General features: G+C 41.3%; 1 protein-coding gene and 1 long non-coding RNA gene across 4 annotated transcripts in view; one reads left to right on the top strand and one right to left on the bottom strand.

Annotated features, from left to right (window-relative positions):
- Nucleotides 1-2,523: 2,523 nt before the first annotated feature.
- runx1 (RUNX family transcription factor 1) overlaps nt 2,524-27,697 on the bottom strand; it is a 39,392-nt gene continuing 14,218 nt past the window's right edge. Inside the window, exons 2-9 of one of the 3 annotated variants that reach the window (XM_034678210.1) lie at nt 24,068-24,186; nt 17,462-17,613; nt 17,264-17,374; nt 14,422-14,578; nt 10,018-10,122; nt 8,705-8,911; nt 4,253-4,399; nt 2,524-4,163 (exon numbers count right to left, since the gene is read on the bottom strand). In XM_034678210.1, coding sequence (XP_034534101.1) covers nt 3,616-4,163; nt 4,253-4,399; nt 8,705-8,911; nt 10,018-10,122; nt 14,422-14,578; nt 17,264-17,374; nt 17,462-17,613; nt 24,068-24,155 — 1,515 coding nt within the window. In that variant the 5' untranslated portion in view covers nt 24,156-24,186 and the 3' untranslated portion in view covers nt 2,524-3,615. Of the gene's footprint in view, nt 4,164-4,252; nt 4,400-8,704; nt 8,912-10,017; nt 10,123-14,421; nt 14,579-17,263; nt 17,375-17,461; nt 17,614-19,653; nt 20,193-24,067; nt 24,187-27,697 lie in introns of those variants that run through there. The other 2 variants (XM_034678212.1, XM_034678211.1) reach the window with 2 other exon arrangements.
- The window catches only part of LOC117808456, a 75,895-nt gene continuing 66,559 nt past the window's right edge, over nt 18,362-27,697 (top strand). Inside the window, exons 1-3 of the long non-coding RNA XR_004630327.1 lie at nt 18,362-18,517; nt 18,691-18,770; nt 24,105-24,235. This is a non-coding gene — a long non-coding RNA (uncharacterized LOC117808456). The remainder of the gene's footprint in view (nt 18,518-18,690; nt 18,771-24,104; nt 24,236-27,697) is intronic.

Here is a 27,697-nt window from a genome sequence, read left to right on the forward strand (position 1 = left end):
TAAATTATTTTTTAAATAGCTGATTAATAATTTTAAATCATTATCAGTTGTGATCAAATATTATTTTCAGAAACGTTTAAATTATATAGATTAAATATAAACAGCTCTGACTTACCTTTAACAACTCAATTACATTTTTCCAGATATGTTTGCTCTTATTTTTCAAATTTGTGTTGTTTTTATTTAAGTTTATACTTAAAATTGCTAATAAAAAAATATTAGAGCTTATTCTATAAATTAATCTCTAATCTTGACACCATTTGTTTAATTTACACTTGTACAAAATGCCTTAATAGGTTAAACACACTGTAAAATAGAACATGCAAACTAAAATTATAAGAATGTCAATGGCCAAATTTTCCAGTGGATTATAATAATTTCTACTACAATAACAACCAAGTTTGATACTGCATTTTTAGCTTTATGAGAACCATCCAGACAGACTTTCTTATTCATGCAAAACAGCACAAACTCCTTTTCACATATCAGAATATTTGGATAAATAAATATTTGCCTCATGATGTCTTTGTGGAGCTGTTTGTCGACCCCCCCTGCCTACATGTCATTGCCCCCTCTGTCCCTGTGTCACAGTGATTAATAGGACATTATGTAAATTTTGGCTCCCTCTGAATTTCTCCTTAGTTTGTCATTACTGCGGGTCATCAATCACATCTGAAGCTCCGCAGAACGATAGCTGCTGTGAGGAAATCAATTCTTATATCTGTTGTTCGGCTGAAACAAGAGTCTGAAGCGTCAAAACTGTGATGCAGGACTGCTAAGATGTCATGTCTGATGGATGTGCATCAGGCTACACTTACCCCCTGAAGGTAAATCCACTTTAGGAAATGGGTGTAATACTTTCAACATTTAAAACTAGATATCTGTAGTGCTTATTATCTTGCAGAAGTATCTCAGATCTTCTATTTTAAAGTATATGGAGACTTAAACTCTCAACACTGGGGTGCCATCATGCACTTAGACCACTAGATGTCACCCTTCACCAAGACTTGATAACTGTGCTGGAGGAGCTTTGACTGTCTTGCAATTACAGTGCTGAAGCATCCTTTTTACCTTCCTTTTGTGCCACCATTAAGCCGGATTACTTAATTAACCCACTCTGTTCCCTTTGTAATGTGAGTTAATTACAAGCTCCTTCAATTTTTCTCACTCTTTTGCAAAATATTGAGCTGTATTGAATTTGTACAGGCTTTCTTATCCACAGAGGTCACCTCAGCACAAGCTCAAATCAATCTGCTGCCGATGATGACTGATTGGTATTGTCAGAAAACTTTGATAGAGGCTGAAACACACTACATGTGAACTACTTCTCAGTGTCAGGCTTATATTTAGGGCATAGATGGTGTTGTTGTGGCTTTATATAAAAAACAAGTACAGAGCAGTTGTGTAAAGAGCAGTTGGCTAATATCTGTGTGAAATACATGAGTTGACGGAAGTTTTGAAACCTCTGACCGGATTCTTCTTTATTATTTATGAGTGCTTTTGTTTTCATTTATCAAGAAAGCTGAAGAGAGATAGGGGAAAAGATAGTGGCAGGTATTGAATGGTTGTTGCTGGGTTTTGGGATGAAAAAAAGTCATCAATTAAATGGAATATTACAAGAATTTAACGACAAAATCAAGTTTTAAATGATCTGGATTAAAGTCAAAAATTTTGAAAATAGAGATGTGATATTTCAGGTGAAAAAAAGTGAAAATTGTACAAGAATAAGTCATTATATTACTAAAATAAAGTCACAACTGAGCTTGTAAATTCGTGATTACATTTAGTTCTGTGTGTTTAGGATTGTATTCTTGATATAAAAACTCAATCCTCTTAAAATATGACTCTATTCTTGAAGTCGAATCCTTTTATTCCATAATGTGGCCCTCATAATGCATCATTTCTCCAAACAATGGCAGCACTAGCTTCCTTCTTTACAGCTCTCTGAAAAAGTTCATTGGAGCATACTGACACCTTCATTTGAACCTCCAGATGTTACTCAGTTTGGAAAACACACACTGGGCTTTTCCCAAACTTCCCTTGATGGTTGCAGATTTTCTCGCTGATAAAGCTGCTTGAACAGGTGAAGTCATCCATGTTACTTTTTATTAAACTGCTGCAGGAGGCTTGGTTAGTTTGGGAGGTTTTAATGTTGAGAGAAGGAGGTTGTAGCCACTCATTTGATCAGGTGCCAACCATTTTGTACTTTCTTTCCCAATCTCTGCCTGCAGCTTTAATTCTGTGTACTCACTGTCTGGCTGCAATCACTTCACCTTTATTTAGCAACCTGTGTGTGTATGTGTATGTGTGTGTGTGTGTAATCTGGCAGAGAAGGCAAGCTAGGGCTTGTCTGTTAGAAATTCCTCCAGGTACAGGAATAGCAATGGGCTGCATTAATGTGTGTGTGAGTGTGTGTGTGTGTGGTGTCTGGTGGTTTTGGCATCTGTACAGGTAGCAGCATGCTGGAGCGTTTTTTATATAAAGTGAAAGATAATTATAAAAACAAATCAGAGCCGCAGTAACCACAGGGCAAAAGTTGTATTTTTTTTCACAAGAATATTTATAGAAATGAAAACCAAATGTGCACCAACAACACTGCAGCGTGTGTGTCTGTGTGGATGTCTGTGTGTGTGTGTTTGTGAGGAAGGCCTGATGAAAAGATGCTCAGATACAGGTGTCATTTACAGCCATTTTTATATACAGCACACACACACTCTGTCCGTCACACACACACGTGTCTACTTAAACTTGTATTGTAAGAATAAATTAAAGTATCATGCTGCAAAAATAAAAAAGTCAAAATTCAACAGAGAGCAACTTTAAGTCAGGAAACATCATCTTGGGATAAAGTTGCTGATGGAAGACAATCTTTCAATTTGAGCATCGTCATTGGCATCACCACTGGAACCATGGAGACGTTGAAATTAGATCCTTTTTTTTTCTGTAAATTTCGGAGGGTGGAACACAATATTTGGCATGAGCAAAATCATCTATTCACAACACCAACAACATCTGTGAGGAAGTTATTTTACAAAGGATGCTGATTGGAGATCAGTCCAGTGCCGCTGCATGCGCTTTGTCAGTGTAAAACCAAAATATTACCCTGCTTCTCTGCGTTCATGTTCATAGTTAGATCCTTCATTAGCAGAAGATTTCTCTGGAGGTCTTTCAAATCCCTGCGTTCTGTTGGCTGATGCCCCCGTCAGTCACTCTTTGTCTTTTATTCAATAAGCCAACATATTTTGTCAGTGGATACAACTTGTTGAACTCATCAGGCTCCTGGTCATGTCATGACAGAAAAGTAGAACCAAAACTCTTTAAATGAAAAGTGAAAAGGCTTCGTCTTAGATTGGATGAAACATGGACGTAGGCTTAGTGATGTCACCCACTGGTTTCTGGAGAGAAGGCAGGCGCCATATTGAAAGGGAAGACCCAAGAGACAGAGTAACACTTGGGTAAAAAAAACCACACTGCCTTTATTCTTTAACTAGCATAATTGTGAGTGGTCATGATGTGTTCAAAGACTGTTTCAAAGACTGACTCTTTTCATGTTCAGTGGTATTCCCCATCACATGACCAGGTACCTGCCCTATGAGTGCATCCTCTGCTGCGTGTTCAGTAAGGTCTCCAAACAGCTTCAGCAGCCGCCATATTTGTCGGCGAGCTACTATGGCTGGACTCCACCTCCACCCCTACTCCTTCATTCTGATTGGGCAGAGAAGGGTGCAGGAGGGAGGAGCCTGTGGAGGCGTTGGTGCACGGTGGCAGGATCCTCGGCGGGGAGCGTGATTCCCCGCTGCCGCCTCCCCCCGCCATCATGGAGAACTGGTACGACCCGGCGGCGGTGGAGTAGTACAGGTGATACGGCGAGGAGGTGGACTGGAAGGGACCATTCTGAGCCTGGTGGGGGGTGTTCGCTGGGTAAGGAGGGGGCAGGTATGTGTGGTACCTCCCCGCTGGAGTGGTTGCCATTGCAGTTGCCATCGTGATGCCAAGAGCGCCGTTGGAGACCGGGTTGTGAGAGGGGGTGTAGGTGAAGGCGGCTGCTGTTGGCGGGTAGTGGACACGAGGATCGGAGAAGCGGGAGTCAGGCAAGGAGGGGAGGGAGGTGAAAGGTCGTTCTAGGGTCATCCTGGGGTCGCCGAAGGCTGTGAGGTCAGGACCTGGGAGGGGTCAAAGGTCAGAGGTTTAGACCTAATTAATTAGTGTGTTAGTGTGTGTAGTTAAGTGTGCACAAGCCTGAGTCTCTTACCTGTGAGCCTTGAGGAGAGGTCACTGAGCGAGGACCGACCAGGCGAAAGGGGATTGGCTGTGTGGACGGTGGGCGTGGTTAACTGACCAAGGTAGGGATACGATTGGTCATAGGACCAAGATGGAGAGGACTGCATCTGTCTGGAATCTGAGAGAGAAAGAAAAAAGATTAAGTGATGCCTTCAAATATGTAACGCAGCAGAAGAAGAAGACAGAAGGCCGTGTGTTGGATGGTACTTTGGCTGAACAGCTGTGACTACGATGATAAAACGAGCCCTGGATGCTGACGGAGTTGATCCACACCTGATGAACTTTGGATTCCTCAAGAGCTAGATGTCTGATGGTGTTGAGCGACTGACTTAAACACAGTGATTTGCGAGCTGTGTGACAGATTTCCAGGTGAACTCTGGTCTCAACTTAAGCAGGCTGGAGTGCTCTGGTACACGCCACCACCACTTCTAAATTTAACCTCTTGGCGCAGGGAGACTGTTTTGGTGTACCATGACTTCTTACCAGCTGCCACTACCCTTTCCTGTCCTCTCAGTATCATATTTTCTCTTGGTGAATCATAACAGCACCTGAAACCCATGACGCACTATGGGACACACGTCGTTTTGTGGGTGTTACATGACACTCAATTGTCTGTCTTCACAATAGACAGTAACATCAAATCAAAGTGAAGCCGCAACTCTGTAAAGTGTTGGACGGATGAGGAAAATTAAAAGAAGGTGACAGCAATGTTAGCCTGGCTCCAGACTTCATTATACACACACCAAGAAGTGAATAAGGGGAGTACTGGTCCAAACATAGACATGCAATCAACGTCTGCTAATAAAGGTTGAAAAACTTTCCAAGCTTTTAACGTCTTTTCAGCGGTGGCCATCAACGTCGTCTTGTAGTTTTGATTTGGACCTGGAAAAATCTCTTCTTTGAGTTTATATGTTCTCAAAATATGTTAAATTGTAAAAAGATGTCTGCTAAATAAAAGCTGATTAAAACAAAGTAGGCCTTAAGACACAAGCTGTTGATAGAAGAAGGAACAGAAGAAAGAGAGAAGGAGGAGAGGAAGCAATTAACTTAGTGTGGGGGTGGACGGATAAAAGGGAGCGCTGTGTGTGTGTGTGTGTGTGTGTGTGTGTTCTTTCATTCAATCCAGTCTTTTTCCCCACAGTCTAATAAATGGCACTGATCACCCACAGACTTGCAGACAAGCGTGTGTGTGTACGTCTGTGTGTGTGTGTGTGTTTGCGCAGTCAGACGAGGAAGCAAATTGTACACAGCAGCCGAGACGTCAATGAAGGCTTTTCAAGTCTCGCCAAGAGCTCTCCCAAGCATTGACTCTCTGTGTGTGTGTGTGTGTGTGTGTGTTTCTTTGTGTCTTTGTGTGTGTGCGTGATTATGTGTGGTGTATCTGGGTGGTGGTGAAGGCCAGGCCCTGTGCCAAGCCCCCTCCTTTCCTGGCTTTTCTCCCCTGGCAGGGAGCACTAATGTGGGGCAGGAGTCATAGACGGCCGGCTGTCTGGGAGTAGAACTATAACACGCAGAAAAGTGTCTCCAAGACCTGAAACAATGACATGGACCCCGTCATCATGCTGTTAGTGATGCAGTTATTCAAATCTGGAAAACAGAACGTTTCTAGACTTGCACTGACAACATAAGAGGACAGAGAGGAGGACTTATTTATTCAGAATAACTGTTTGATAGTTTAATAGTTCTTTAAACAAGGGTTCAGCATTTTATTAAGTATCATGTGCGGGCTAGCATGCAAGTTCCTCTGCATGCACATCCACGTGCCGTCTTGTTAAGCAGCAGTTTAGGGGGGCGACTCAAACTATAACAGACATCTGTGGGATGCTGTAGTTACATGGACTGTTGATAATATCCTCTGTTAGCAATCTCCAGACACGCCGAGAGGTCAGTCAGACTCTGATCTTAGTAAATGAAATATGTTTTTACACCTCATTAAGGCCCCACACAGTCAGTCTGGGTTCATACTGTGAAGTTTTTATATGCAGCAAAGCCCACGTAGTCTCCTATTTAATCTAGACCTTATTATTCTCCCCTATATATATATATATATAAACATACTGTGCACCGCTCTGTGTATTTTACTTCTGTTATGGACTGTAAATGGTCTGGCAGTAGAGGGAACTCAGACTTTTTACTGCACGGCCACACATGCAGAGTGCACACACATTGTCGTTTAAACACACACACACACACACTGTGCTGCATGATCGTACAGTATTTATTACTCACAGTTAGGAAAATTTGAGAAGTGAAAGAAAGGAAGACGATTAATAAAAGAGAAACGAAAGTCAGGCTGGGGGTCTGATGATGTGGGAGCGAGCGGGGAGAAAAAAGGAATGAAAGGGGAAGAGAAGGAGGGAAAGAGAGAGGCTGAGAATGACTTAATAACGGTTTCCTGTTGCTATTTTCATTTTTGGAGGGATCAGAAAAACACTGAGAAGGAAGCGCAGAGCGAGCTGCCTCTGTTTCTGTTTCTGTAACTCTAAAACTTCAACAGCAGTGACTTTAATACAAAAAAATCACATGTAACAGGACTTATTTATTGCATACACACTTCACTTTAATAACTTGTGCTCACTCAGTCCCTCTGCTTTACTTACACACACCTTCTCTATCTGCTCCTCTCCCTGGCAAAGCACCCTTCTCTCCACCTGCGGCTACATGATCCAGCTATAGTACAACATGTTGAAGATACAGCAATCCCTTCCCAACTTCTTTGTACCACCCAACGTTGTTGTGCATTGTTGTGTGACCTTTGGTGATTCTGCATTTTTTGCCGCCAACACAGACTCTTTCTCTGCGTGCAGACAATGCTCTAAACTACAGTCTCATTGAAGATCTGATCTTTTTTGAAACTCTAACAGTTATATGTCAGATAAATACTTAAAAACGGTCAACCATTTGCTTCAAATTTTCTCACAGAAGCCCTTCTGGCCAGCTGACTCTCATTTCCTCCTTCAGGCACAACTTACTTCCCTTCTTACAGACACACACACGCACGCAAATACCAAATTAAGAAGAACCCTGTTTCTAACTGCACTTAAACAGTTATATGTGTAAACACACACACACACACACACGCTCACACACAGCGTCACTTCACTGAAGCCAGATGAGGAACAGATACCATCTATTGGTGCCACATAGAATATCCACAGCAACCACAACACACACTCTCCCAGGTACACACACACAGACACACACATAGAGACCACAATGGATCTCCCAAAAACCACAAAAGAGGAAGAATGAGGTTTGATGCAACTGGAGGCCCAAATCTGGGTACTTGCACTCAAACTGGGACAAATGTCATGTCTCTGTGAAGCTTAAGTGACGAATCTTCTTTCTCAGAGAATCAAAGAGACGCTAACACGCAGATAGAGAAGGTGCACCCTTAAAAGGAGAGAGTATCTCACTATAAGAGACGGTGTTGAATAATTTGTTGAAATGATTCGGTCATGCACGGTGACATACACAAGATAAGATCCAAAAATGTACGTTGCACCGCCGTGAGCAAGAGTTGCTTCCAGAGAAAGATGAAGTCAACCCTGGCTGCAATGCTTCAGGGACGCTACCTCATCTCTGACTGAGCAGGAACCTCATCTACTGGCAGCATCACACAGGGTTTAGGAATTACCCTTAGTCCCAAAATGCAGTCAGACGTCTTCATTATTAGTGAAGTTTTATCCAACAGCAATTTGGGAAAAGGGCAATACCAGCTTCATGGAGCTGCAAGAGACTAGGTGAAATGTGTTGGCGGACATTTTTTTGCCATTTGTTGTACTTTGCAACCACAGGAGTTAGTATACCCATGGGCTATCAAATAAGATAAGCCACCAATAAGATAACCATCATTCAACATCTCAAGCCCAAAAAAATTGCCAGCAGTTGCAACAAAATCTCAGTTCCCATGAAAGGACCTGTCTGACTAATGGTTAGCTTCCTGTTTTCCAGAATTTGTAGCACAAGTTTTCTTAAGGTCTGAGTGATCGCCTAATGGATTATGTTTGAGCTCATGCAGAATCTGCTGCTGAGTAGTCTCTCAAAACTAAAGCCAGGGCGGTAGCTCAGGTGCTTAAGTAGATCAGCCAATGATTGCAGGGTTAGTGGATGTCTGGCTCTTCTGCCCACTGGTGAGTGACGCATCAGACAAGTGAATTATTGTGAATGATGATAATCAGCATTTTACTACGTGTACAGATTCAAGTCAACAAACTTGTTCCAGCATATGAACGCTTCCTGCCACTAGGGGCAGCACTGACCTCCCTGAGGGAAACATCTACTTTAAAAAATGGATGTGGTTCTGGTGACATCACTGATTTGTCTTGGATATATTGGAGTCTAGATCAGAAAGTGCCTCGCCATGTAAGGAAGAGGGAGAATCATGTCTTTGCTGATGAGCCAATCAGCGTTGAGCTCTTACCTGCGGTTATCTGACTGTGTGTCGGGCTGGAGAAGGAGGCGGAGTTGAGCGCCGCAGTTTGGCGACTGTTGGCGGACACTTGGTGGTGATGGTGGTGGTGAGAAGGCGTCACCCTCATCGAGCTCCGCCTTAGATGTTCCAGCTCTGTTAGCCTCTCAGAGAACGCCAGCGTGCCGGGTTTGACCTCGTCCATTTTCTGGCGATGACCTAGCAGAGATAAATTACATAAAACTGTCATGGCTTCAGTTATCTGCTCTGCGGCACTCTGCAGCACAAAACGGCGATTTGTCAACATAGATTCATGCATGTAATCTGATTACACAACCCTGGGATTACAGTAACAGTTACAATCCAACACATGCTATAACAATGCCCTGACATTATTAACACACACACACTTCGTCTGCTATTGCATTTGGGAATCTGGTGATGGGCGCCGCATAGGGGTCAGTCTGTCTCCCCGGGTGTGTGTGTGTGTGTGTGTGTGCTGGTCTGTCACGCTGTCTGTGGTGTTGGCTGCACTTCAAAGCGCTAAGACTGAGCTCCAGTTACAGGCACTTCCTCCCAATGGGGGAAGTGTACATGCATGTGTATTAATACTGTGTGTGTGTGTGTGAGCCAGTGTGTGGGCGAGTTAGAGACGAGTGATGGTTATTCACAGCTGAGCGGAGCTGGCAGGAGTCTTCCTCTCTTCACCTCACCTCTCTCCTGACTCCTCTGACCACTGTCTCTTTGCTCAGGTCAGTTTAAAATGAATAAGAATCATTCATATGACTTCTTTACTTCAAAATAAAATCTCTTTGCTCTTCTGCTTAATCATCTGCCAGAAGAAATCCCTGTGTTTCATCACACTGAGTGGGAGAGGAACTCAGTGTTGCATCAGGTCCTGATTGACTCACCCATCTGAGACTTTGTCTGTAGGGATTACAGACATGTCTTCACGAAGTCTCTAGTTAACTCATCGACTTGGAGATTATATCTTCAACTTAATCTTTTATCTGATCACTTGAAGTCATAATTGGTCTTTTGCAGCGTCAAACACTTTTCAACATCCATGTTGCGATTTTAAAAAGTAAAACTGGCGAACTCTCCTTGTATGTTGGTTTGATTCAGCTCAACAGAATATAGTTACATTAATCCAGATCAGTGATGCAGCTAGGAAGACTTTTATATTCTTCAATGTGAGCTGTATTCATGTGGAGTTGTGTTACAGGACGGTGGAGATTTACAGAGGACCCATAGTTGAGCCCTGTGGGACTCCGCGTGTTAATAACACAGTAAAATGTCAACTTCTGTGTGTCATCGTCACTCACGTCGTGGCTCTCTGGGACCGTCCACTGTAATCTTGATGGCTCTCTGGTACGTGGCCACCTGAGGGGGGTTGGTGAACACTGTGATGGTCAGAGTGAAACTCTTCCCTATGAAAGGAGAAGTGAGCAAGAGGAGAGGAAGAAAACCGGCAGGGACAGATTAGCGGAAAAAGAAGAGAGAACGAGAAACAGACAGGAATAGGAATGAGAGGGAAAAGAAAAAACTGTGAATTAGTGTTAAAAAAATGAAGTAACACACTCCTTTCATCTTTCCTCTGCTTCTCCCACTCCCTCCTGTTCTCCTAAAAATATCCCTTTGGTCTGCTTAATGCATTAACTCATGTAAGTCATGGTTTCCCCAGACAGGAATGAACCAGGAACTACACACATATGCACACTCACAATTATAGAAAAAAACAGCAACTAGACTATAAGTGTAATAACCCTGCTGAGATAGCTTCTGATTGGTTAGACATGGTGTGGTAGGCAAGATAGAACCATCTATTGTAGCTGAATTATCTTTGTGTCGTCACTTCATCACTGCTGTTGCTATGTTCGCTTACATCCTAAAAAAGTTTGAGCACTGATTTAGAGAAGAGGATAAAGTGTGAAGGTATCCCAATATACGATTTAATGGGACTTCAGCCAGCCTATCAGAGCCTAGAGTTTAATTTGACCCTGGTGTGATCCAAAAATATCAACCATAAAAAAAGCAGTATCAGTTAAGCCTTGGTTAAAAGTGCAAACAAATATATGCCCACTGTAACAAATGTTTGCACTATACATTTATAGTCCTGGCAGCCTGTGGGTCTGTATGTGTGGACCCTGCTGTGGGGTCACTGCCAGCCCCGGCTTTGGAAGTGGTACTCACTCAACACTAAGCTTGCTGCAACACACACACACACACACACACACACACACACACACACACACACACACACACACAGAAACACACACGTGCAGGACCACCACTGTTGTAGTCTACCAGGGCGGGAGTAAAGTTACCACATGCAGACAGTCTGATGCCACACACGTACACACAAACGGCGGATGTACAGTGAGTGGGTAATGCCAGGTGCTACTCTCACTTCTCTCTGTGTCGCTCTCGATCCCTGCGTGTCTGCTTTGGTTGACAAAAGTTTGATTCAGTGACGTCAGAATTTCTGCAGCTAACTGACACAGCACCAGGAAAAACCTGCTTTGATTCAGGTTTGTAGGTAGTAACATCTTGAATGGAAGCTAAATTACATTGCTGTGCAGTCAAATACAAAGCAAGATTTTAAATAAAGGTCTTAAGATTAAATTTGGCCCCAAATTATGGATTGTTTGACTTGTTGCATGATTTTCAGAGCAAGCTAACGACATGTTTTGCCTTTTTTCGCTGGCGTTGTAGTTTACAGGTGGCTAATGTTTTGTGTCTGCTTATATATTTCATATTTCAGAAGCTTACAACTAAGGTTCTCTTTCTTTGTCATGAAGAAGAGTGTTATTTATGATAACCTCAAAAGTATGGGTACGTTGATTGGTAGCTTAATCTAACGAGTGCTAGTTACAGAGTAAAATTTAAACCAGAGGCAACACTACATAATAATGGAATTTTGCCATGCTGTTTGTACATGACACATAAGCTTAGTTTGTTATTTGTGCTGCATTGAAAAGTTAAAAAGCTGGCATGTAATGGCCTCCGCCTGCCATTTATTGTAGATGCACAAACTGGCCACTAGAGGGTGTTTCAGAACTCTAACATTCCCGTCTCTCTAGTAGCGCTCATAAACAGTATAAAAAGTATTGTATACTCTTAATTCTTCTCTCTATACTGTGTATTATTGTACGTAAACAAATACATTGCGCAGTGTAAATTGTATTCGTTATAAGAGAAACATGTTGTGTGTTTCTGTGCAGGTTGTTTACACAGAAAGAGTTTACAGTAAGAGATTTTGGCTGATAGAGAGAGACAGGAGGAGGAGGGAGAAAACAGCTGAGCTCTTTGTGCCTGTTGTGTCTATCAGCCAACTGACACACACACACGCACACACACACTCACACACACACAGTGTTTTCCAGGACTTTCTGTCTATCCGCCCGTATGCTTCTGTTATTCTGTGCAGATTAGACCGGATTTCACACATGAGGTGAGTTGTGAGCATCATGTCAGAGCTTGCAGAGTCTGCGTTGTCCACTTTTGTCACAATCAGCTGATCAGACGGACTCTCTTATATACACCGTCTTCAACAATGAATAATGTGTGTGTGCCAGTTTGTGTGTGTGTCGGTTCCAGGAATAACAACGTGGTGATTGTGCATAAGACTGCGCATGTTTGGATAATGAAAGAGAAAAATGACGGCCCTGTTTGAAAAGAGGAACTAACTTAGAGACTAAAAACTGGTTTCACATTTTCACGCACTCTTTCCCACACACAGACACACACGCATACAGAGATACTTGTTATGACGGCAGCTTGAACCACCCTTTGAGACACACCGGATGTCACAGATAACACATCAGCTGTCAACAAGAGTACCACATGTTTAAAAATGAGAAATGATCTCCAAACTTGGGTTTTGGAGGCATACAAATCCCACAAGGCAATGCAGTAGTGACAACAACAATGGAAAAAGCAATGATGGATGGTGACCAAGGCCCCTGTGGTTAAAAACCCTTTAATTGAAGTGTTGGACTAAGGTTCACATTTGCAAGGTGTAAGATATTAAAGTTCCTGTCAGGAACTTTCAGCATGTGTTGATTTTGGCGCCCCCTTGTGGATAGCATGTCTTATCTATTTGCAGATTTTGTGCTTGCAAAGTTTTCTGACACAAACTCTTACCCCACTTTCTTTTAACAGTCAAGTATCGCTTGCAAAAGCTGTTTCAAAAGTTGGCTGTCAATCACTTTGCATGGCACCTACCCTGTTGCAGAAGTTACAGGCGTTAAAAATAACGATATTCAAATAATTCATCCTGTTACTGATGTTCTCATTTGCTTCTGTTGCTCCTAAAAAGCCACCAGTTTGAATTTTAGATGATTTCGTGACCACCCAAAAACTCCTCACTGTAGCTTTAAAATATGTCAACACAGTATTATCAATGTTGCGGCTGAAGGGGGCAAGCTTCTCCGGTTTAGTTTGTACCTTAAAACATTTATTCTACCCCTTAAAACTACACTTTCATAGGCAAGCCTGAGTAGACTGATTTTAGTAGTAAATTTGAATATATAGCTTTAAAAAACGACTCTGTAAATCATCAACTCCACACTGAAACAGAGCGATTCACTCAGACATTTTGTTATAAAAATAACGGCAACTGATATGCAAATCCACTGAGCAACCGCTACACTGGTGTGCACACATCTTTAGTGTTTCAGCTTCTCTGTGTTGAAATAAGTGCTCTTGCAAAACAAGGAACACTGACTAATGATGACTGAATATGAGATCTTTAACACCGACTGACACCCACTCATAGAGAAACACGCTAACCGCTAGTCAAACCACCAAACCACTCATTGCTGTCGGCAGCTAAGCTAAACCACTTCCCACAAAGTTAATGACATTTGGAGGTTTGAGGTGGTGAAACTCTGCTTCGCTTGTGGCTTGATATGTGTTTTTATCACACAATTTTCTAAACTTCACCACAAAGTTAAATTAGAAGAGCTCTTAAAACTACCAAGAATTTAAACAAATGCAAAGATAAGCCAAATAACTGCATATCAATGTCAATTAGCCGAACGTTTGTCTTGTAAAACTCCCTTTCTCGAGCAAGATAAATGAAGCACATTGTACTCTGTGCTCTTAAATTTGCATGTAAACCATTTTCTACTCCTCAATGTTGGTTATTTTAATTCTTCAGAACATGCATCTTCGATATGCTCGCTCTGAGAGTGCAGGATTGACAGTTATTCCCATAGTTCCTTTCAGCTGTGCAGCAGTTGTCATTTTAATGTGTGCGTTTTAAATGTGCGAGTGTTAGCAGAGCTTGTGTACACAGGCCTGGTGTTTTAAATAGATAAGTTGGGACATTTGCCTGCGACTGATTTAGAGTAACTGAGGTCTAGTGTGTCCGTTAAAGACATGAGAGAGGGGGGTGAGAGAGAGAGAGAGAGAGAGAGAGAGAGAGAGAGAGAGAGAGAGAGAGAGAGAGAGAGAGAGAGAGAGAGAGAGAGAGAGAGAGAGAGAGAGAGAGGCCAGGGCAGAGCGAGGTAGACTTTGAATGGTTGTGTTACGAGGAAGTTGTGTGAATACTGTTTTTATTCACATGTACTTCCCCTAATTTATCCATGTGCTTGTAAAAACAGGTACTAAATTTCCACCTATGACCTTTCCTAATGCATATTCTGCTCTTACTGATACCTGGTGCCGCTATAACTCATATGAACGCTGGTGCTTTGGTTATTTATCTGTTTTTATGTGATTACCTCGTCCACTGCGGCCAACAAAGCGCAGGTCGTTGAATCTGGCCACTTGATTCTTGATGGCAGCCGTTGCGTTTCGAAGCTCAGCTGAATAGTTCTCGTCATTTCCCGCCATCACTGTCACAAGAGTGCCATCGGGGATGTCGCCCAATGCAACCACCTGGAGACACAAGGGCGAAAACTCTATGAAACAGGGTCTCATTGTAAATGAAAGTACAGATTTAAAGTGTCTAAGGAAGACAAAAAAACTAACTCACATGGCTGTTTCTGAATTATTTGAGTTTTGTTGGCAAATAAGCCACCCAACAACTACTTAACTTCCATTCTAGCTTAATAAGTCTATGTCTGGCTTAACTTAAAGCTGCTGTTGGTAGGAATGGTGTCAAAAACGTTACTTTTTTCTGCTGGGTTTGGAGATAAGGTCATAATCCCATCGGTACTCATCAGTAAGTGAAGTAATTTGAGACTATCGCAAAATCTCTGTTTTTCAATGCCTTTGTATCAAGCAATGTTATTATTCCTCTTTGTTCCCATTATCACGAACCAATCAGAGCTACTCTTTGACTCTCTGTCCTGATTGGTCGAGTGGTAGACCCTACTAGGTCGTCCTGATTGACTGGGAAGCCGGCACTACTTCCTCATGGAACAAGCTTGAGAAGTAGGGGAAATCTGGTGGGCAGAGGTAGTGTTGACATTTGAAACTGGTGTTTATATCACAACTACCAACAGCAGCTTTAACTAAACTGGACAACAATGAGCTAAACTAGCTAAAATGTAGCCTAACAAGCTGATTGCTGATTCAACGAGCTAACGAAAAACCTCCCTATCTGCCAATTTAACTTTGTTACAGACAGCTTCAAGGCTTCAGCGAGATGTCGCAACATCTTTGACAGTGGTACAGAAAAAATGTCAGGAGGTTTCATGCTAACCTGTAAGTGCAGTACAGTGCTTCTATGATTTCTGAGTCTATATTTCTTCAATTTAACATCACTTAGTCCACTCTTTGACATTTGTTGTAGAAACTAAAGAAAGCATCCAGACAGGCCAACTATCGAACCGATCAAAGTACTTCAGCCTCCACATTGCAGGTTAGACTTGCAGATGTTGAATTACATGCAAATAATTTCACATGTTAAGAACTAAAGTCTCCCACATGAAAGCACAGAAATGTGCCACACGCAGAGTGCACTAGAGAGCACATTCCCCTCCTCCACACCTACGCAAATATAGAACCAGATGGAGGCTGATTTCCATATTAACGTTAATCAAACCAAACCATCAGTGTGCAAATGACCACATAGATACTACACTACACACAGTTTCTCTTTGAACCCTGAGCTCTCACTTTGAGCAACCACAGTGTGTGATAACTGGAACGCTCTTAGGTTCAACTCGTAGTTTAACATGAAAATCAAACTAACAGAGAAAGATATTGGTCTAGTTTATTATTTACAATCTATAAGTGGCCATGAGAATTAGCTGAAACATGAAGATGCTGATTGACCAATGACAGTATTGATCCAAGCTTGCATAAGGATGTGATTGGTTTAAATTTTACATAACAACAAAGCAGTTTGGTTTAAAAATCCTCGTCTTTCAGTTGCTAAAAGTTTGACTCTAGAAGTGGGAGTGGTAGAAAACACACACACACACACACACACACACACACACACACACACACTGGTCTCGGCCTGAGAGCTTCATAATTGTTCCCTTTGTTTCATTTCTTCTGCTAGCTTCTTGTATGCCTCACTGCTGCATGTGTGTGTGAGCATGTAAACATCTGTGTATTTGCTTGTCTTCTTCAGTGTACACACATAAGCACCTGTGTGAGACCTTTTACATGTATGGGCATCCCTTTTTATACTATGTGTGTGTGTGCACATTATAACAATCATCCATTATCTGTAAGAGGCAGTGACATCCGCTCATGACACTTATAATAATGCATAATGCACCAAACTAACACACACACTCACATATAGATGTGTGGACGTTAATGCATAAAACTCAATAAATCAATCAGTTGTGTGTTTTGGAGCTAAAAGCCGCTTTTCTGTAAATGCATTCTGTCTGAAAGTGCAGGAAAGACGCACACACACTAACACATCGATGCACCAGGGAATGCACTGTAAAGGAAAATAAGCCGCCATACATGTTATGCATTAAACCATAGTTAATCCTACAATTTTATATAAAATCCAATTTGAATTCTGTCATATTTGTTGTGGAAATCAGATGCTTCAAAGTCGGATCAGACATTTAGGAAGTCATTTGAAATCCTGTTAAATCATCTCAAAATACCCTCATCATAGAGCATTAAATGGGGACTTCTCCCCCTGTGTATGAAGAATTAGAAAATGTTAGTCAATGTTAATAATTCTGGAGTTGGATACTTTCAAAATCTTGCAAATGCTTTTAATGGTTTCCCACCTGAGCTTGAAACTTTCTGTCTTTCACTCCATGTGCTGCAAAAAAATCCTCCTTTATCTCCATTATTTCTTATTTATACAATTCAGTCTTTAAAGCTCCTGTGAGGATATTTGTATCTAGTGATGAAACTGCCTAAAATCAACACTGATCTCTCATTATGACCTACAAAAGCAAACCAGATCATCAGCAACAGGGTTTGTTATTTCTCTATATGAAAACACGACCCTCACATGTACAGAACGATCTACAGGGAGATAAGAGGTGTTGTTTGTCCATGAGGGGGCACCAAAATCACAAATACCGAAACGCATTAAATTTATAGCTTAGGTTAGCATACATTTTATATGTTGATTTTTTTAGTATCTACAAACGAGACAAGTAAAAACATGTTTGAGAATCGAAAGTTACACACCTTGAACGCGATGGGCAGAGTCTTGTTACACCTCCAGTGTGTGGGCAGCACCGAGCACAGGAAGTTTGGGCTGTCAGTCTTCATCAGCTCACCTGGATGATCTGAGATCACCTGAAACACACACTCACGTTACCTCCCCTGTGTGTTAAAAGCAAATTAAAGGCGCATATATATATATTTATGTCCACGGCTTCATACCTCCACCATGCCGCGGTCGGCCATGCGTAGTTTTCCCACCAGAGAGGCCCCGCCTCCGGCCTCCTGGGTGCCCAGCGGCAGGGCCTCGGCCATCTTCCCCCCTGAGGCGAGGGTGGTGGAGGGAGGGGTGTAACGCCGGCCGGGGGCTGGGTCTGAGAGAGGGAAGAAGAAGTCCAGTTTAAGAGCTTCATAGCTACAGATTCAAGATTCAACAAATGATACAGGCAACAATTTATGACAACAAATCAATTCATTTTGAGCAAAAATGTCAGTTTTCCTCCGCTCTTATTCTGATACAAGTGCAAATATTTTCAGATTTTCCCATTCTGCTCTTTAAATAAATGAAGTGTTATCAGATTTGGACGGTCGGTTGGATAATTTGGGGGGAATTTTAGGAAATTTGGAGTTCCCAGAAAAACTTTTACAGATTCATTACAACCATTATTTGATGGAGCAAAATAAAAATGAAAGTGCTGTATTACTTGTCTGTATGAGAACTGAACACTCAAACAGAAATCTTAAATTGGTGAAACCATGAATGAACTTTGGTTGCTCAGTCTTTAATCTTTGAACAGGTTCAGTGAATACTGCCTGACACATCAGACTTGATTTAAACTGATATAACTGAGAGCTTTATGACAAATGAAAACATGAAAGTCAGAGACAGAGGACCACTCAGACAAAACTCAAACACACACACACACACACATTGTATGATGACACACACTGTGCTCACACATACCAGAGCGTGCAGTCATCAAACTACAGCCTGCAGCAGCTCTCTGCTTTCAGGGAATAATTGTGAGAGAAGAGTCTTGCTGATGAACGGGCAGCTGTCTGTCTTACACTCTGTCTCTGTCTCTCTTTCTCTCCCCTCTGTTGTGTTGTCAGGCAGCCAACCCACAACTGCAGCCACATGCTGGCGGTTTCAGAGTTTAGTTTACAGTTTGAAACCCTGACTCTGACACAGACGTATCTGCTGCACGGATTGTAACCTCAGGGAGAGAAGCAGGAACCACCACAGAGGCAGAAACTGAGAATTCATCGCCTTCACTTGTGAGTTCCTATTGTTGAATGACTTCAAGCTTAAGAGACAGATACCAGCTTTTTTTGGAGTGTGCAAAATTTGTCTTGACTCTTTTGTTTTCCCCTTTATATTAGAAGCTGTGAATCAAGCTTAAATGTATTTACAGTCCTAACACCACTTCTTTTGTTTTTCTGTATTACAGATCGCCATCGTCAAAGGATCGTATATGAAAATTGAAGGATGCAGCGGGGTTGTAAACGGAGCTTACGGTCTCTCTAAAAGGTAAAATGTCTGAAATTGAAGCCGTTATTCTACAACAGCAGCAGCTGTGAGGGGGCATCTTATAGCTGTTTAAGAATTATAACCTTAAATATATGAAAAATGTTAAATTTAAATAGTGAGGGAAATTAATTTAAAGGGCCTCAGACCAAAATTGAGGCTGATGTTGCCCGGTGAAGTTGAGGAAAAAGCACAAAAAAAGAAGAGAAAAACAATCACAACCTTTGTAGATTATAGAGTTATATCCACTTATATTTTATCAATAGAAATAAGTGTCTGTCTTTTTTTTTGTTGTACAAATTTAGGCCTAAAATGTGACCATGATTATACAAACACCATGATAATAGACAATATTCAGTCATTTCAGGAGCCCCCAGGTGTGGACATATTGAGAACTTCCGTAGTTAACATGACATTAAAGTTATTCTACTCAAGAAATTATTTTCACCAATAATCCCATGCACTATTTTTGCAGAATCAAACATGTCATTCTTCTGTTATCTTGTGGTTTGTCAATGGAGGAAGTTACAAGAAGAAAATTGCTTTCATAATACCTCCCAACAGGCTGATAAAATATGACCATATCTAGAAGGAAGCAGTTTAAGAGGTCCCCAAACACAACACCATCATTAAATCCCTGGCACAGAGAGGCAGATTTAGTTTTAAAGAGTAATAAAGGAGATCAAAAGAAGCTGAAATCCATCACATTGATGCGCAGATGACTCGCATATGTTTCCTGACGCGCACATAAAGCTGTCAGCTCCGGCGTCTTATACAGAAACACGGAGAGGAGAGTATTTATCAGTGACTTTGTACTATTCTTTCTTCTTTGCACTTTTTCTTTACATATTGTAAATTCTATTTCCAAGAAGAGATGATTTATTACCGTATTTGGCGTCCCACAGAAACACCATTTGTGCGCCACAGTGCGCCCAAGGATACTCAAACTCCCCGATTTTCACCGTGAAACTCCCGGTTTAGCTCTCAAAATCAGATTCTCTTCAGCGTATTCGTCGAAATTCGTCACTTTGTTGTCTTCTTTATGATCGTATGTAAAATGTCGCCCACTGTTGCGCGACGCAGCGCCCCGTCCACACGCGCTTGAGCTCAGCCTTCGTGCGTAAAAGTCCGTAAAAGTCCAGATCAGATTTCCAAAGCTTGATCAAAGACTTTAGAGATTTCTTGTGCTCTCCTTTCCGAATAAAAGTCACTCGTGAAGGATTTTGTAAAGCTCCTTCTGTCTCCTTGCAGCTGAAATGTTTCCTCCAAACACTCCAGGTATCAAAAATTGAGCAAAACACAAAGAAACGAGGAAATACTCTCAACTATTTAGACATTAAATCTTGTTCAACCCAAGTTTTCAAACAGAATATATCTCTACAAACACGCTGCAATCTCCCCCTCTCTCTCTCCGTCTACATGAATGGCATCCCGGCTGACAGCGCCAGGCTTTTACCGGCAGACCTCCGGATTTGCATTTCATCTGCACTCAGAGCAGCTCTAAGCCAATGGGGAGGCTCGCCGCTGGCTGTAACTAGAGAGGGATTGACCAATCAGCGTTATGTCCGTTCGTGAGGGGGCGGGGTATAGTGGAGAAGGGAAGCGGAGCAGTTTCCTCACGAGCTGAAGTGACTTTATCTCTTTGAAGTCAGATTCAGATCACATACTATAAGAGTAGTCTTATAGTCTTGTGTTAAATCTATGACTAAATAGTTGAATTTGACTGAAACAGAGGACTGAAAAAGTCAAACTTGCAGAAAAAAGTGCATTAAAACGTTTCCAAAATTAGCAACATACTGAAATTAATAAGATATCACAGCTTATAAGGAAAAAACAACAAACACTAAGTCAGGATATTTCCTTTTTCTCCTTTGTTCTTCATTTTCTCCTGTTTACCACATATTCATTATCTAATGCATCAAACAATCCCATAATTAGCTCAGCATATCAATGTAACCAAACCTTTTTAACTCCCCCTTAAAAGATAATAAACTAATTTTTATCAGTGTTACAATAAAGGCAGAGCATCTCAGCAGGCTGTCAGTACCGGATACAAACAATAGGGGGCAGTAGGGGATCTGAGTCATGGCACCGTCCGCCTGCAAGCAGGACTGAATGAACAGCGGCACTTAACACACACAAGACAATGTAGGAGCTTCATTTAAATTAAGGGACTTTTATAAGGTGTTATTCATCACCAAAAGAACCTGATCAAGTGCTTTAAATTATTTGCTGAATTATTTTGAGCAACCTTCAAATTTAAATTAATATACTGCAATAAAATCTTTTTTTATTCACAATTCATGATTTAAATTTACACACAAAGGTTTCTTTTACATTTATACATTTGTTGAACTTATTCTACTGATAATGAATAATTGATGTTATCCTTTTATGTCTAAGTCTCACACAGTCTTAGTTTTAGATAGTTGTCATTTATTTTCACAGTTTCAGTCATTATTTGAAGGTGCTATTTAAATGGTTAACAATAATACACATTAGTAATTACTGTGCCATTATATTACAATGCTAATTTCACGCATATGAATATGACAGGGATGAATCAAATCCAGGCAAATCCAACAATTATGAAGAAAGCATTATTGCTGTAGATACGATATTATCAGGCCTGCAAAACCTTAGATTAAATAAGACTGTCCTTAGAATTAGAAGTATTGCATCAGCTTCAATGAGATGGCTTTAATTTTCTCTCAGGGCGTACCCATCCACACAGAGACCAGAAACACAACTCTCAACAAGACGCGTTTAATGTGGTTGGTTTTTTCCCTTGCTGCTCTCACAGTCTAATATTGTGAGAGAAAAAAAACAGAAATGGGAGACAAGCTGTTTCAAAATATTGAAGCTGAACTGGACGAATTTTTTAAATATTATAATAGTATAAAAACATTTCAGATATCCTTTCACATTATGTGTGACAAGTTAAGCTGTGCAGGAATCAGAGAAAAGCTGAAATTGCGACTTTGATTACATTTCATATCTGTGCAAAAAATGTGTCCTATTTTCTAGTCACATTTATGAACTGCTGTCTGAAAAACATTTAAATATTTATAATTTTAACAACTTTTCATCACCTCATCTCTGGTGTTTTAGTCTATAAATGTGATGCTCATCAGACGTTTAGAGAGGAAGATGTTTGAACTTTTACCTTGTTGAAATATTGTTTACTGTGAATTTAGAAACACTGAAATTATCCAGGTAGTGAGTATGCAACATGAAATCCAGGGCAGGAAATTGAAAAGACATTAATTATAATTAACTATTATTTACTGGGCTTTAATTTAGTGTGATATCTAGATTATAATATAATGCCGTCTGATATGGGCTTATGTTGGAGTCTTCAGTGTGAGAATAAAATAAGATACAGCACATTTACTGAGGCTTATGATGTACAGCAAATTTTAAACTAGAGAAGATTAATTGTTTATAATCACTCTTAAATAAGATGCCAAATGTAGAGGAGGGTTTTTATAAATGGAAACTTAACATTTATTTGTACTTTGGCTTAAATGAAAGGTCGTTTTTAATCCCATCCTCTCCCTCACTTCATAACTCTAAAGGTTCAGGTTGTCAGTGTCCTGAGCAGCTGTCTGGTCCGGCTGTTTTTAGGAGTCAGTCGATTTGATTCCAGTTAAATCAACACGCTGTCCGATGAGTTTTAGAGAAACGCCAGTCTGCTCCTGCCTGCGTCGCTCTGTAGCCGAAGGGGGGATGATAAAAAATGTAAACGCCTCCACTCTCGTGTCGACCTGAGATGGACGTGACGTGATTTGCCCTCGGAAATATCTATTTTTCACTCCCTCATCCAGGGCCTATTTCTTCTTTTTTTAACTCGTAATCTGAAGACCACATGTCCTGTGGATTCACTTCTTTAAAATGTCCTGTCCAAAACTCTATAACCCTGATAAAACTTAGATTTCTCTGCATGCATTCAGCACCTACACCTAAAGCAATCCGTCAACCTGCAATTTCAACAAAGTTAGCGTCATTAAATCTGACACTGGACATTTATTCCTCATTGCACCACATTTATTAATAATTCAGACACTGAAGGATGCTTTGAAACTATATATCTGTGAATTTTAGGCCTTTTGCCAAGGGACACACAGATTCTATACGCAGGTTTAAGAGCTTGTGGCGACTCACACACACATACATCATTAAATGTTGTCTTTCTGTGGCACTGTTTTGCTAATAGATGTCTGAAATTCACTTAAAAATGTAAAATAAATGAGTATATAAATATTTTGTGTTCCCTATAATTAAATATGATTTGGATCTCCTCTGCTTTGACCAAAAAAGCCTTTCTACATTTTCCTCTGAGACCTGAATACTGAAGCAATCCAGTGCAGCTTATTATAAACAACTAAATAGAGATATAAAGATATAATCCAGAACGACAGAATCAAAAAAGAGGAGGTAGAACAAAGAAAGAGAAAGCATGGCAGAAGGAGCGGAGTTGGATTTCGCTCTGCAAGCATTTATCACTAACCGACTCGTAATGTGAGCTGGTTATTGTTCTCTGATCCATAATCAATACCCAGTCACAATCACCTATTGAAGTTATTGATACCAGCTGTATTTCAGATAATCAGGCATAATAGAAATACTTGACGAAATAGAACATTCAATTTCTTCAAATTTTAGAGCTTCAAAATTAAAGCCCTTGAATCTGAAGTATAAAAATACCTTTACTAGAGATCTATCACAGAGGAAACAAAAGCTTATTAAACCTCCAATGAGGAGTTTTTGGCTTGTTAAGAAACAGACTGAAATTATAATCAGTGCCTCTTCATGAGCTCCAAAAGTAACAACACGTACCTAAAGTTCCTCACAGGAGTTACAGACAATGCATTGAATCCAGCATTTTTATAAAAGATGAGATCATGCAAAATGTTCTTGCAAAGTAGAATTCAAGTAGGAGTAGTTAAAGCTCCTGCGAGGAACTCGTCCTCATCCTTATTTCAAAAGTGTCTCCTCTGACACCTACCCTGAGGCAGCGGTTTCAGGGTTTGAAAACTACAATGAAGAAAGCATCAATCTTGTCCCTGTCGGTCTTGTTTGCTTCTGCAGGTCATAAAGACCCATCAGTATAAATTTCAGGCTGTTCATTAACCAGATAAAAACTCCTCACAGGAGCTTTAAAGAGTATTGGAGGGGTTTAAAGTGTGGCAAGCTCCATAAAACAACATGAAACGCATGATGCAAACTGTCTACAATAGAGTTCAACATAGTATGAAATCACCACAGTAATGATGATGATGATGAAGAACAAGCTTTACCAAAGAGTCCGCTTCCTGTCCGGCCTTTTCTCATCAGGTACATGGCCCAGGACAGGGGGCCCGAGCTGGAGAACGCCCCAGGGTTCATGCTTCGATCCTGGGTGCTGAAGCAGCAACAGCTGGGGCCAAAAGTCCGACACCCAGAGGGGAGAGCGAGGATGTATCAAGGTAAAAAAAATGAGAACAAGAGAGAAGTTTAACAGAAAGAGGGAGCAGAGTGAGGGAGAGTAAACAGGAAAAGAAAGAAAAGGAACAACTAAAAGGTGTTTTTTGGGGGAGGGTGTCAAAAGTCTGGAGTCCAAAATTCGACTTTCAAGAACTCGCCAAAAAGAGTCGCCTCCTCACCTTCACAAACTGCTTTTATACCCCTCATCTATCTCCTCACCCCCCTCACCCCTCCCTTTATCTCACCCTTCATATTAGCAAAAACATGAAAAAAGTGAGGGAGTACGAAGCGAGGGAGCAAAGAAGAGGAGGAGGAGGAAGGAGCCAGTCAAGCTTAATTCATTCCCTCCTTCTCTAAAGCGTAGCCACGGGGGACACGACTCCACTTTGCCCTCAGGCTCTTTAAAGCTGCTAATTTCATTTAGCTACTCAAATGATTTTTCCCCTTTTTTTCCCCTCCCTTCATCCTTTCCTCCTCCTCCTCCTCCTCCTCCTCGCCCTTCCTGTTCCTCAGAAGTTCTGGTTGAAATTGGGGTCACAGGGGTTGAGGTTTGGGTTTGAGTTTGTTGGGGTTCTGAACCTGTTTGAAACTTTTTGTTTTACAGTTTAACTTTGGTTTAAAGCTACTGTAAGTCATTTTTACTTGCTATGAAACAGGCTGAAATTAATAATTATACCTCTAAATGACCTACTGATGCAAACAAGACTATAATGTAGTGTATTAAGTATTTTGATAATGTTAGTAGGAGAGCCTGAAACCTATGCCAGGGGGTAGATTTCACATAATAACATAAGAGATTGTCTTTTTGAAGATTTTCCACGACTAAGATTATTTAAGGGTAATAAATCTGTCTGTTGAAAGATAGCAGGATGGTGTAAAAAGAAAAGACACATACTAAAGTTCCTTACTGGAGCTTTAAACCTTGCTCATATGATCTGTGGACAGGAGTCCAGTATGTTTCACCTCTGCCTGTTGACACTGTGGCAAAAATGTTTGTGAAAGTGGCTTCAAAACAGAAAACAGGGGAAAATATTCACAAGAAGCCACCTCAGACCTGTGATAAACCTGTAACATGAGTTCAACCCCGGGAATAAAATCAACATAGAGCAGCAGCATAATCCAGATCCTGTTCCGGACCTTTCTCTAGTGGTTAGAGCTAAATACAGATCCAGATCCAAACCTCAAGGTGACCACTACGACACACACACACACACTGCTGGACAGTGAGCTTCCCACAGAGACTCTCCCAGAGGCCCTCTGGCTGGTGACATCACCACAAAGTCTCAGCGTGTGTGTGTGTGTGTTTTAGAGAAAGACAGAAAGTGTGTGTGTACGTGGATCGTGACTGTGTGAGCTCGGCAACCTCAGACCAACAGTGTGTCGGGCGTGTCATTGGGTTATGGTGAGCCACAGTGGTCGTGTGGAGTGTGACTGTGTGTGTTTGTAGTAAGCCAAAACCAGGACTGTGGAAGCTGGGTTTATCCTGTGTGTGTGTGTGTGTGTGTGTGTGGACTTATGGTTAGCCGTAGTGGCTCTGGATGCCATCAGTTGTTTCAGTGTTCTGTCTTAGACTCAAAGCAGATAGTGTGTTAAGTATCAGAAGTTGGATTGGAGGAAGGAGAGGGAACACGCTATGAGGTGGAGTGGAAACAAATAAAGTCAAAAATGAATGTCACTTCTCGGCCTGCCAGCGGCTGTCTGCCCCTGTCGTCCCCTGAGCTGAGGCCACCCTGAGGCCAGTGACAGTGGCATGGCGAGGATCAATACCACACACACACACACACACACACACAAAGTCACACTGCACAGACTGACACACACAAGCTGCCACCCTGAGCGAGGGATCGATGGTCAGATAGAGAGTCTGGGGAAAACTGGGCGTCCCTTGGTTTTGCCGCTCTGGTTTCTCATCAGCGCCTTCAACACCTCATCTCAGTTTGGTGACAGGGTTCTATCTCTTTATTGTTCTCAAGAGAAACTTTAGAATCTTCCCCGAAACATATTTTATTCACACAGGAGAAGGAACTTAGAAATATAGGTCTACTTTCTTATTAAATACAGTGATTAAACCACAAATCATCGCCGAAACCTTGTATCTCCATCATTTCATCATCATGTAGTTAGATGGGAAACATAAGGTTTTTAACTTCCTGTAAAGTGGTGGTTTTGGAGAAGCATGTTCCTGAAATGGCAAGAGTGGCACCACACACACACACACACACACACACACACACACACACACACACACACACACACACACACACACACACACACACACACACTTAAGATGACACGTGGAGTCGGTTCAGACACTTCAGTAGATTTGTATTGAAGCACTCTCATCAATTGATCAGTGACGGAGGAGTTAGCAATTGTCTCTAGTTAACAGAGCAGCCAAATCTATTCCTTCCTCACACACACACCGTCACAAACACACACAGTCACACACAGTCTACACAGCATACACACACACACACACACACACCTCCTCTATAATTCATGGGGTGTATTGTGCGGATGCAGTTAACTGCCGCTTAAAAGTAATTAATTGATTTTCTGACATATCAGTTAGCAGCAGCACCAAATGACACACACACACACCTACACACAAAATACACACTTGCACAAGGACATACAGTCACACACACACACAGAGGAATCACACTGATATTCATGCACAGTCACACACATGCACAAATTCAACCTAGGTGCAGTTATGCTGCGGCAGCATGGAAAAAAAACCTTCCTCCACACAAACACACATTTCATGCTGTCATTGAGAATGTGCAAGACAAAATTGTCTCATCTCAGAAGAAAAACATGAAGTCAAATTTAAATGCATGTCCCGTTTCAGAAAAATAAAACATATATTATAACAAATGGTCTAAAGGAGATCAGAATAAACACTGAATGTGGTGCTACCTGAGTGCGCTTGATTACTTTATGGCACAGATGGGCTTTGCTTTACGACACAAGCCTTGATGTGGTGCTGTTGTGAAGCTTTCAGTGGCAGATGGAAGAATAAGTGAAAGGTAGTTGATCAGTCTGTACAAATAAGAATCAAAACATGAGTTCTGAAACTAAAGGCAAGTGTTGGGTCTTTTTTAAACCATTTCTAGGCTGTATTACGCCAAACAAGTTGCAACAGTCAGCATTGCTTTACCCTGCAAACACTGCTTGAATTATACCTGAACCAATAAAGACCCTTAAAGCACTGGTGTGTTTGCATCCTGGCACTATCCTGCTGAATTAAGTGACTAAATTGTAGTTAGTTTGGTTTCATCTGCAGCTTAGTTCCCAAGTTTCTCATTTGGAATATTCCTAAGGAGAAAGAGTCCTTTAGTTCTTGACCATGTAGCAGTAGCTGAAAATAGTCCCAGACAAATGCGCTGAGCCTAACTAGCAACAATTGTTTTAATTCAACATATCCAGGATTCATTAATGCTCAATAGTGTCTAGCCTAT

This window comes from Notolabrus celidotus, chromosome 24, assembly GCF_009762535.1.
Source record: "Notolabrus celidotus isolate fNotCel1 chromosome 24, fNotCel1.pri, whole genome shotgun sequence".
NCBI classification, from domain to species: Eukaryota; Metazoa; Chordata; class Actinopteri; order Labriformes; family Labridae; genus Notolabrus; species Notolabrus celidotus.